Consider the following 12,509-nt stretch of genomic DNA (forward strand, 5'->3'; position numbering starts at 1 on the left):
ATTTCCTGTACATAACATGGAAGCAATGTTCAACTGTGTGAGAATTAGAGCCAACATGATCATATATCACTTAGTGTAGAAATGTAGTTTTAGTTGAACTTGGGAAAAATTTCAGTGCAACAGGATTCAAAGTGCAAATTATTTACTTGGGAGTTTTAGTTTTGGGGTCTTTCCAGACACCACAACAATAGTTTACATCTATGATGTGTTCATACTGTTTAATGCATTAAGCACTTTTGATGTTAAGATTCATCTGGTAAAAATCAAAAGGCACTATTTAAATTATTTTTATACAAGGTGCTAACACAAATCAGAGCTTGCTCTCATTTAAAGTGACATTATCTTTTGAAATGTTAGGGTTTGACAGTCAGAACAAAACAAAAAAGTATAAAATTAAAACATTTGAAAATCCTATAGCCGATATCCATACTCCTTTAGCCAAAATCTGTTCCAGTAAATGGTGTATGGTTATATCTGCGTAACAATCCCACTATTACAAAATGATACAAATATCATGACATTTGTTTTGGGGAATTTAAACGAATGATAGTGAATTTACATGTTATTGCATTCTCAGTCATTATTCGCTTCAGCAGTGTTGCGCGGCTCATACGGAATAGGGGCTTCCTCATCTTCATCTAAGTACTTGCCGTCTGAGTAGCCCGTGTCTAGTGGCATTACTGCTTCCTCAGACTCCAGTTGGATTTCATTGTCTTCTTCTTTTATTCCAAGACGCAGTCGTATGGTGCATTCACCTGAACTACTGTAATCTGCTGTGTCCTGGTTTGGTGTGATGAGTAATGTAGGGGAAGAAGGGTCCAGATGTGCAGAAGAATACTCTGACTCATGTGATTTTTGTTCCGGCCGATGACCATTGCTCTTAGAAATGTTCTTTAACACAAATAAAAAATGTGATATTAGTACGTTACAAGAAGACACTAACTAATATATTATGTTATTACAATATAGAAAAGTGGAAACTACCAAAGACTGCATAAGAAGAAAACATAGTAACCCCACAGTTAAAAAGCAAACAAAACATTCATGCACGCATGTGATTTAGAGAGTATTTACACCAAAAACAAAAAACAAAAATGTAAGAGCATTTAAATTTGAACTGTGAACTTACCAGAGAGCTTGGAAGTAAAGGCATTGATTTTGTTTTCTTGACAAACACCATTAAAACAATGAGGAGACCACCAACCACCACCAGAACAATAGGTAAAATGTAGGCAAGGGCACCTAAAAGAAGTACGGAACATCAAAATAATTAGATCACGGCTCTAAAAAAATGATTATAATAATACATACAGGACAATACAAAATAAAAAATAAAGTCTCAACTGATTCCTGCAGCTTTCAGAGGCTTCGAACAGTACTTCTCTGTAGCTTGTACAGATATTTTCTTCATCTCTCCACTCATGATCAAACAATAGATTTTCTCACTGTCATGCACTGGGAGCTTGTCCTGACATACACTCTCTGAGCAGCTGTGTTTATGTGACTCAGTCTACAAGAGGCATAAAACGTTCAATTAGAAATAATTAAAACAATTTCAATGAAAAAGTGCAAATACTGACCTGGTTAATGATGTGAATATCGTAGTGAAAGATGGGCAGGCGCATCTGGGAGTCTAGGCTTTTCTTCTTCTTGGATTTGTGACCAGGGGAATATAGAACTGCTGGGTGTGTGAAGCTCAAGTGAAGGTGTTTGTCCTCTCTGGTTACACTGACAAAGGGAAAGTCCACTTTACCTGTCGGCCAGAAGCAAAAGAACATCTGTTTACTAAGTCAAGGAAATAACCAGGAGAGACAGATTTAAGGAAGGGAGTAGTAGTGTGGCATTGGCTTATGCTTTTGTTACGGCTCGCGGTCTGTCTCCGGCTCCGCATCGCCTGGCGCTCCCCGTTTGTATCACCGCTTGTGTCTTCCGTATTTGCATGTTCCGTGTGGTGCCTGATGTCTGACTGGTGGGCCGTGGTTCCGAGGATGTGTGCTGGCTCCGACACCCCTTGTGCTGTGGTTGGAGGATTGACGTCCCGTCCCTCCAATCCCATCCTTCCACCTCAATCACCTCCGCCAATAAAAGTGCGGTGCGCCTGTCCCTCCTGGCGGCTGGATGGCAGTTTCAGTTCGCCCTCACAACTGTAGACTTTCGCTTGTTGTTATTGTAAAGAGTGTTTTGTATTATACCCTTTTAGTTTTGCCAGGTTGGCTCGGCCCTTGGGCAATGTTTTTGTTTTCTCAGTTTATGAGGGGTTTAGTAAATTTCTGGAATTGTGAAATCTTAATTGTGACGTTTAGTTATTTTTTTTGTTAATCTATTTACCTACACCACTTTATAAAATCTATTTACGTTACATCATATCTGGTTTGTGTTACTTTCCTTTGTCCCTAGCACTGGGTTGTAACATATTGGGGGCTCGTCCGGGATCTATCGAATTTTAACCATTCCCGGTCCAAAAAAAAAAAGTGGCCAGATAAAGACGTAAGTAAGTGTAGGGTAAGTAATCGTAGTTGGATATTTCAAAATGGCTTTATTCGATTTACAGGAGTTTATTGATAATATTTCTGTTGACCGAATCGACCATTGCAAGAAGAAAGAGCTAATGATCATTGCTGAATATTATGCTATTCAGTACCCCAAAACGGTGAGGAAAGATGAACTCAAGGTGCTTGTGAGGGACGGGTTGGTGGAGAGGGGATTGCTGTCCTTCCCTGGGGCTGGAGGACCTTCTGAAATGCCTGTATCAAAGCCTGTGCTCACGATTTCCCCGAAACCGGAGGGGAGACCTCCGGGTACTCCTGGACCTGAGGGTTCGATTACTGGGGCCGATGAACGACCCGAACAACCGTTTACGCTTCCCCGGTTTAATCCCCTCTCGCCTCCCTCCTCTCCCGGCTCTAAGGATGCCACTCGACGTAAGGTGCGCCTGGCGCGCATCCAAATGGAAGCCGAGGAAAAAGAAAGGAATCGTAGAGCTGAGCTCGAGCTAAAGATCAGAACGCTTGAGATTGAGGCTGACACCGCTGTGAAGCTCAGACGCCTTGAGCTGGAGGCAGAAGGCCGCCTCCCTTCCAGTCCTACCAGCCCTGGGCTCGCTACGCCTGCCCTCTCCTCCACCGCTCAGACCTGTGCAGCCCTTGACGTAAGTAAATGTATTCCTCTTGTTCCTACATTCCGGGAGAGTGAAGTCGATTCATATTTTGCAGCGTTTGAAAGAATTGCGACGGCTTTAAATTGGCCTCGTGATGTCTGGCCCCTCCTCGTGCAAAGTAAAATGTACGGCAAGGCACAGGAGATTATCGCTGCACTTCCTCTCACTGAAAGTCTCTCATATGACGCAGTCAAAAGTGCTGTCCTACGCGCCTACGAGCTAGTTCCCGAGGCGTATAGGCAAAAATTCAGAGGTCACAGAAAAGCCCCTGGCCGTACCTATACCGAATTTGCTCGGGAGAAAGGAAACCTGTTTGATAAATGGTGTTCTTCGGCAAAGGCCCAGAATTTCGTTTCTTTACGGGAATTGATACTGTTGGAGGATTTTAAGAGAAACCTTCCGGAACGGGTTGTAGTTTATCTAAACGAGCAGAAGGTGAAAACACTATCAGATGCTGCTGTTTTAGCGGACGAATTTGTGTTAACCCATAAATCAACTTTCATGGCTAATTATGATAAGGTGCGTGGGCCTACCCCAGCATCAGGTAGATCCAATTCACCTGTAAGCTCTGTTAACAGTAAAACGAATGAACGAGAATGTTTTTTACTGCCGCGAGCCTGGACATCTCATCGCAAACTGCCCTGTTCTCAACAAAAAAGCGGAACCATTCGCTCCCCAAACAAAAGGCGTGGGATTCATTAAATCGGAAACTGGTAGCTTAGTGTCACACGCCAGCCAAAATCCCGACTCATGTTTTGAGCCGTTCATTTTTCAGGGGTTAGTTTCATTAACTGGCGAAGCACATGATCAGCGCCCTATCCGCATCTTGAGAGACACTGGTGGCTCACAATCTGTTATTTTAGCCAGTGCTCTCCCCTTTTCCTCCGAGACATCTTGTGGGTACGGATCTGTACTAAGGGGAATAGAAATGGGATATACTCCTAGGCCTGTTCATTTTGTGCATGTACAATCTAAACTGGTTACTGGCATTTTTCCAGTAGCAGTCTGTCCCGCATTGCCCATCGATGGGGTAGAAATGCTACTGGGGAATGACATTGCAGGGGGTAAAGTAACTCCTTCCCTCGAGGTAGTCGATTCCCCCCCATCCAGTGATTTAGATCCCAGTGCGCCTGACCTGTACCCAGTCTGTGCCGTTACGCGCGCACAGAAGCGAAAAAACCCCGATATAGATTTGTCTGATAGCATACTTTTTGCTACGATGCCAGAGCCCGCTATTCCATCGCATGATGCAAATCCAAAACTCGACCCTCAGTCGCCATTGTCAGAAAACCCTGAAACTGCTAAAACATTTGCTTCTTTCTCTACAGAAGATTTGCGTTTGTCGTGCTCCCGTGACTCCCTGTGTGCAGCGCAGAGGGCGGACCCAACGTTACATGCTCTTTTTTCCGCTGTGGTGAGTGGTAAACAGCTAGACAATGTTAAAATAGGATACTTCCTTGACCAGGATTTACTTATGCGTAAATGGACTCCAAGTTGGGCTGATGATTCGACTTTTAACGCAGTCTATCAAGTTGTTAATCCCCACACAGTACCGACCATCAGTATTAACACTGGCCCACGAGAGTCAGTGGTCGGGTCACCTAGGGGTAACCAAAACTTATCAATTCATTCTCAATCATTTTTTTTGGCCAGGCATGAAAAAAGATGTAGCCGCACATTGCCGCACCTGTCATGTGTGCCAGATAGTAGGTAAACCTAACCAACCACTCCCACAAGCCCCACTACATCCTATTCCTGCCATAGACCAGCCCTTTGACCGTGTCATAGTTGACTGTGTTGGTCCCCTACCTCGCACTCAAAAGGGAAACGAATATTTGCTTACCATTATGTGCGCGGCTACACGTTTTCCTGAAGCCATTCCTTTGCGGAAAATTACTTCCCGTTCAGTGATAGCCGCGTTGAATCATTTCTTCACGCTCTTTGGGCTCCCTCGTGTAATCCAAACGGACCAAGGGTCCAATTTCCAGTCAAAAATTTTTAATGAAGTAATCCAAACCCTGGGAGTTCAACATGTAGTCTCAAGTGCGTACCATCCCGAATCGCAGGGTGCGTTAGAGCGGTGGCATCAAACCCTAAAGTCCATGTTAAAGAAATATTGTGTTGAAACGGGTAAATGCTGGGATGAGGGTATTCCGTTTGTCTTGTTCGCTGCAAGAGATGCAGTCCAAGAATCTCTAGGATTCAGTCCAGCCCAGTTAGTCTTTGCGCATTCTCCTCGCGGTCCGCTAAAAGTATTGAAGGAAAAATTTCTTTCCCCGTCCTCTGCCACTCCTAGTAGCGTACTGAATTATGTTAGTACATTTCGTGAACGTGTATTGAAAGCCAATGAAATCGCCAAAACAACACTTGCTAGCACTCAAACCAAAATGAAATACCGTTATGACAAAAAGGCTGTAAAACGCGATTTTTGCCCTGGCGACAAAGTACTCGTCCTCCTCCCAGTCCAACGGCATGCTCTTTCTGCAAAGTTTTCTGGCCCTTATGAGATCAAACAGAAACTTACTGACACCGATTATGTGATCGGTACGCCAGATCGGACACGAAAGACGCGCGTTTGTCACATAAACATGCTGAAGAAGTATCATCCCCGCGGTGATAAACCAAACCGCGCTGAAACAGAGCCGTCTCCGTGCGTAGTTGCAGTGGTTGTAACAGATCAACTAATTGATGATGAACGTGTAGAGACCCGGAAGCCGCAAAGCGCTCGTCTACCAAACTCCGAAATGTTGAAGTCTCTTCCCTCCCATTTACTTCATTTGACTTCAGACCAACGGTCCGCAGTACTTGAATTAGTCTACCAATTCCCCTGCCTTTTTGCTGACGTCCCCAGCCGTACCACTGTTTTACTGCATGATATAGATGTTAAGGATGCACGTCCGGTCCGTCAGCATCCCTATCGTGCGAATCCTGTCAAACGCGCTCTGATGAAACAAGAGGCTGAGTATTTGCTCCAACACGGCTTAGCTAAACACAGTACCAGTGCCTGGAGCTCCCCCTGTTTAGTAGAGGGCAAACCCGATGGCTCTCCCCGCTTCATTACTGATTACCGTAAAGTTAACGCTGTCACTGTCCCCGACTCCTACCCTATGCCCCGGATGGAAGACTGTATTGATAACCTTGGTTCTGCTAAGTATGTTAGTAAGTTGGACCTGTTAAAAGGTTATTGGCAGGTTCCACTGACAGAGCGCGCATCTGAAATATCTGCTTTTGTCACGCCCGATTACTTTTTACAATATACTGTCATGGCCTTTGGGATGTGTAATGCGCCTGCTACATTTCAGCGATTGGTTAACATTGTTTTGCGGGGCGTACCGAATTGCAACGCTTACTTAGATGATTTGATAGTGCATTCTGCCACGTGGGAAGAGCACATGAATACCCTCAAACAAGTGTTTACTCGCTTAGCCAATGCATCTTTAACCCTTAACTTGGCAAAATGCGAATTTGGAAAGGCTTCTGTCACCTACCTGGGCCGTGTAGTCGGTCAGGGTCAGGTGCGCCCCATAGAAGCCAAAATCGCTGCGATAACTGCGTACCCTCCGCCGACCACCCGGCGAGAGCTACGACGTTTTCTGGGCATGGCAGGATACTACAGAAGTTTTTGTCGAAATTTTTCCACCATCGTCCTACCCCTGACTAATCTGTTGAGTAGCAAAGTAGATTTCAACTGGACCCCAGCCTGCCAGTTCGCCTTTGAGAGCGTTAAATCCCTTCTGTGTAACGCACCTGTACTCGCCGCTCCTGACCCTGCTAAACCGTACAAACTAGAGGTAGACGCCAGCGCGGTTGGAGCAGGCGCGGTCCTGATGCAGGAGGATGCAGATGGTATAGATCACCCGGTGGGCTATTTTTCTAGAAAGTTTAACAAATATCAGCTCCAATACTCCACAATAGAAAAAGAAACATTGTCGCTGTTGCTTGCTCTCCAACATTTTGAGGTGTACCTTGGGTCCTGTTCTCAGCCAGTCACTGTATTTACCGATCACAACCCCCTAACCTTTTTGTCACGTATGTATAACCAGAACCAACGTTTGATGAGGTGGGCGCTGATAGTGCAAGATTTCCATTTGGAAATTCGTCATAAAAAGGGAACCGAGAATGTGTTTGCTGATGCCTTGTCCAGATTGTAGGTAAGTTCGATGATGATATGAAGGTGTTTATTGTTAATTGTGCTTAATGGTGATTAAAAATCAGCTTAGTAGAAAGAAGTTGTAACTTAAGGGGGGGAGTGTTACGGCTCGCGGTCTGTCTCCGGCTCCGCATCGCCTGGCGCTCCCCGTTTGTATCACCGCTTGTGTCTTCCGTATTTGCATGTTCCGTGTGGTGCCTGATGTCTGACTGGTGGGCCGTGGTTCCGAGGATGTGTGCTGGCTCCGACACCCCTTGTGCTGTGGTTGGAGGATTGACGTCCCGTCCCTCCAATCCCATCCTTCCACCTCAATCACCTCCGCCAATAAAAGTGCGGTGCGCCTGTCCCTCCTGGCGGCTGGATGGCAGTTTCAGTTCGCCCTCACAACTGTAGACTTTCGCTTGTTGTTATTGTAAAGAGTGTTTTGTATTATACCCTTTTAGTTTTGCCAGGTTGGCTCGGCCCTTGGGCAATGTTTTTGTTTTCTCAGTTTATGAGGGGTTTAGTAAATTTCTGGAATTGTGAAATCTTAATTGTGACGTTTAGTTATTTTTTTTGTTAATCTATTTACCTACACCACTTTATAAAATCTATTTACGTTACATCATATCTGGTTTGTGTTACTTTCCTTTGTCCCTAGCACTGGGTTGTAAACTCATTTAGCTTATAATTTATAATATAATAATCTTGTCAGTGTGTGTCCAGTATTTGTCATCTTTTATTTTCTCGTGTGCAGAGCTCCACATAAGCGTTTTTTCTGTAGCGATTCTGTTATACATCGCATCTTGGAAAAAAGACTGAAATATTTTAAAGGACTGGCCTGGGCAACATCCAGATTTCAGGGCAATTTTGGTTCATAATCGAGTATAAAGCTCAGATAGTTTGTTGGGACATCGCAGGACTCCACACAGACGCATCAGCGGCATCTCACCTTCTCCCAGAAAGTCCGTCGCTGTCGCTGTTTTCCACTTTATAATCAACTTCAACATCATCACTTTGAAATCTATAAAAGTCACTTTCTCTAAACTTATCCATAAAATACGTCCGCTCCTCATTATTTCTAAAACTGTGCGCCGCAGTGCGATCTTTCCATTGCACGTGTTTCGTGTTGTGTTTTTTCCGGAAGCTACCATCGTCACTATTTCGATTAACTTCGGAAAAAATCGGCGAAAACATATCCTTGAATCCTATTGGTCAGTCTAGTGTGGGTTGTAGTGGCCCCCACCGATCACAGTCTCTGTTTACATGTGAAAAACCGAGCCATTTCTAAAGGTCGTCAAATCTCGTCTTTAGTGATACAGCGGAGGTGTCAAAAGTCGTCATTAAAGGTTCGGGGGGGGGGGGGGGGGGTCGTCAAATGTCGTCTTCATGGGGGAAAGAGTTAAAGCTCACAAACTCCATTTTGTCTTGTACAGGACCTTTAAGATTGAGGTTTTCACGTTAGAGTTGGTACATGTGGACGTTCTTACAGTGTGCGGTCTCAGGTCTGAGGTCATAAAGCTGATAACTGCTGCTCACAACATAAAAAGTCACGACTGCTCTGAGAGACAAACATCTGGGTTCAGCTCAGTGGACCGTGAATGCCATATGAATACTAAACATTATTACTAACTCTGCCGGTAGAAATAGTGAGACTTTTTTGCATTTACTTGGTCCAAAGATAAGCTAAGTTTTGAATTTTGAAGTTTGAAAAAGTATGAAGTTGTGCATTTTAGTAATTTGCATGTGTAAAATGGGAATGCTGTCACTTACTAGTAAAACCTTGGCCACATTAGGAAATAGTCACTGGATTTTTGGTTCAATTTCTAACCAAGTGCAGCTTCTCTTTACCATAAAACATCTCAAGAACTCAACCCGTGATTAACTGATGTATGTGTTTTCTGCAGATCCCCCTCATGATAGAAGTTGGTGTTAAGTATTGAATATTGTGTGTTTTTGTGTGATTTTATTGTGAGAGTGGACCCCAGGAAGAGTAGTTTGTGCAATTGCAGAGACTAATGAGGATCCTTAAATAAACAAGAACCACAAATAGGCTGTCAGAACATTCTACAATTCTTAGTTTAGTCAGAATGTGTTTAACTAGTTAGAAATAGTTTCACTTGTAGATGTTTTAACTTGGTTTATGGTTAATTTTTCAGCCTGTCTACAATAATTTTTCTGTCATCTTAAATAAAAAAAAGTGAGTTTTTTCATAATATATGTAGAGCCGGGATCCGCTGCCCATTACATTACATTACAACATGTCTCTATTTAGACGTGCCGATATTATTTTTAGTATCGCTATTCCGACACGTCACAAATGTGTTCTCTGCAGATCGCAAATGTGACGAGATTAATGAAGCACAAAAGGCTCTTGCCCAAGTAGCAGAGGTGTAACAGTACATGTATTCGTGCCGAACCGTTTCGATATGGGCGTTCGGTTCAGTGCAGGGCTGTGCATGACTGAGTTTGCCAAATTTGTGTGCGTTGACTCTCCACCACTACACGTGAAGCTACATGGAGGTTTGGCTCTTTAACATTCACAAGGGAACTCGTCCGTGATCGGGCCAGTGTTTCCCGCGGCGCTTTATAGTTAGAGCGACCACCTTGACAACAATTGCCCCCCGCCTTGACTATGTCCCTCGAAATTGCGTGAATCCTCTCAAAACTACGGTCATCGCGCTACAGTCCTTACTTTCGCCTTTCGCTTCCAGGGGAAACTCCACCCCCGTCCATACCTGTGAGCTCCGTCTGAGGCGAAAGTGTATTTTCAACTGCTGGGGACATTGTAACTGCAGCAGATCTGTACTTACTGCAGAGAATGTCAACAAGTTGTTTTTTCTGACCAAAAATGTGGCTGTTTGCTGCAGATGTTCCAATTAGCGGGAGCAGGTAGAGGGTGCTCTTGGAAAAAGGATCAAAACTTCAAACACAACAGACTCCAAAGAAGTAAAAAATATACTTAAAAGGCCTTTATTTAAATGGCCAAAGCCAACATGTTTCGACCAACCTGGTTTTCATCAGGGCTTAGTTAAAAAATTTAGTAACATTGCGCTTTACTTTTTTTGTTTACTGTTTACAAGGAATTTATTTTTTATAATATTTCAAACATTTGTTGCTTATTTGAGAATATTTTATTTAACTTATTAGTATTACCAAGCAGCACTTTGCATTTATGTTATTTTCCCATTAGTATAATGGTAAAAATAATAAAAACGCAAATAAACAACAAGCGAATGGTTCTGCATTTTGTTTCCATTCTGCACCAAAAATGAACCAAACCGTGACGTCAAAACCGAGATGCATATCAAACCGTGATTTTTGTACCGTTACACTCCTATAAAGTAGTGATTGTGATCAGCTGAGACCAACGCAGGATTTGGTCGTGATGTAAAGAGAACAACAACTAGCATGCTGATGTGCACTTCCTGATCACTGGAGAATAAACCTCTTTCCAATTACACAAGAGCTGCTTATATAACACTAGTAAATCTGCTCTGGGGTAAGACACTTTTTGCTGAAACACACTGGAGAAAATATAGTACAGGGCCCTTAGCCTATTATATACACTTTCCCATTTCCCGCTATAGGCACTTTTTCCAGGCCCATTTCATAGCGCCGTAGTGTTGTGTTGTATTTGTTGACCAGTCCACAAAGTGATCAAGTGCCCAGCTCCGTCGGTCTATCATTTACCCCTTTTTGCTGAGCGCTGTGCCCGTTCAGAATGGGGCATCCTTCAGCGCGTCCCTGGTCTGTCTGCAGTGTTTGGGTGTCATATCTTTGGACGGCGGTGGTCATAAACTGCTCCAGGAGTCCAGGGCCGAGGAGGGAGCCCATAAAACCGCAGAGACCGGTGTTTTACGGCGAGAGGAGCGGAGATAGCGAGCCCAGAATATGAGCGGATACCGGGACACACGCCGTATCCCGCGGTAAATAAGCCAGCTCCTCCCGACGCACTGTAAAAAACGGTTTACGGCGAGTCTTATTTTGAGTTTTTATTCCGTTCAGGATCAGGACGAGTGGTAAAGTTCACGGTAAAAAAAAAAGTTTGGTTAAAGTTATAAAAGAGACTATATTTTGTAACATTCGAGCTAATAAAACGACTTTATATACGCCTAGTTTTAAATGTAAGTTGATTTAAAGGAACCGTGTGTAAGATTTGGATCTTAAATAAGAAACATGACCAAGCTGTGTCTCCAGATATGAGAGAAAATGAAATGTTCAAATCAAATACTGTATAGCTTTAACACAGGGGTCATTAAACTAAGGCCCACTGGCTGATTCCGGCCCTCCAAACCTCTTTGACCGGCCCCCCAACCCCTCTGCCTATTATATTATGACCTTTTTTCTTTTTTTAAATTACTTTTTAGCAAATAACACGTCTGCATCTTATATTTACATTAAGTATTTATATTAATATTTAAATAATTATATGACGTATTTACATTTGCCGCCGAATTTTCATCACCTGAGAAGCTCAAGATCAAACAATGACAATCAAACCACAAAATTTTCAGTCCCGCTCCCGCCTGCACCCACAAAAAATTGTAATTTTTATTCCCGTTCCTGCCTGCATCTGTGATATTTTGTCGCGCTCCCGCCCGCAAATCCCGCAACATGTTCACGTTCGCTTTCTTAAGCTCTATCAAACACGGAGAAGTAGAAAGGAATTGTCTAAAATGTGCACGAAATTAGAAAGCATCCACAAATTTAGGCTGCTTAAAATGTTTTTATTAATGCCAAATAAAATATCCAGCATAAATGATGTATGATAGGCGTACCGTATTTTCCGGGCGATTAGCCACGGTTTTAAGCCTCTAACTGCATCAAAAAACGACCGCGCGCCCTGCAATCCAGAGCGCCCCATACACGAATCCACTCGGGCGTCCCAGCACGACTTCAGTAAACTACAAAGCCGCACCACGGAGCAGACAGCGACCGCACAGAGAAAAACACCCACAGACACACTCATCACTACACGCCGATGAGGAACGGAACGGAGGAACAAACCGAAAAAGTGAGTCCAATGTGCCGCTTCTAGACACGACTGAACAACTGAGTCATCGAGACCAATCCAGCGGTCCCAGACAGCACCCTGAACAAAGCCCAGAGTCACCGTGAACGCGCCAAACAAACAAAACCACTGACCCATCCAACTGTTGTGTTTCGTTTAAAGTCCGGTGCGGTTTATTTGTGAAAAAAGTTCGAAAATAGACCATTTAA

At 43.7% G+C, this 12,509-nt stretch overlaps 1 protein-coding gene across 1 annotated transcript; it reads right to left on the minus strand.

The window, feature by feature from the left end:
• Positions 1-125: 125 nt before the first annotated feature.
• On the minus strand, positions 126-1,776 carry LOC129410851 (uncharacterized). The gene is made up of 4 exons (XM_055159782.1): positions 1,581-1,776; positions 1,345-1,510; positions 1,130-1,242; positions 126-891 (listed from the first exon to the last, which is right to left on the minus strand). Exons 1-4 carry the CDS (start codon positions 1,623-1,625, stop codon positions 574-576), a joined length of 642 nt encoding a protein of 213 aa, XP_055015757.1. The 5' UTR covers positions 1,626-1,776; the 3' UTR covers positions 126-573.
• Positions 1,777-12,509: the final 10,733 nt, after the last annotated feature.

Source organism: Boleophthalmus pectinirostris, unplaced genomic scaffold (genome assembly GCF_026225935.1).
Source record: "Boleophthalmus pectinirostris isolate CB_2022bp ecotype Guang Dong unplaced genomic scaffold, ASM2622593v1 HiC_scaffold_2752, whole genome shotgun sequence".
NCBI lineage: Eukaryota > Metazoa > Chordata > Actinopteri > Gobiiformes > Gobiidae > Boleophthalmus > Boleophthalmus pectinirostris.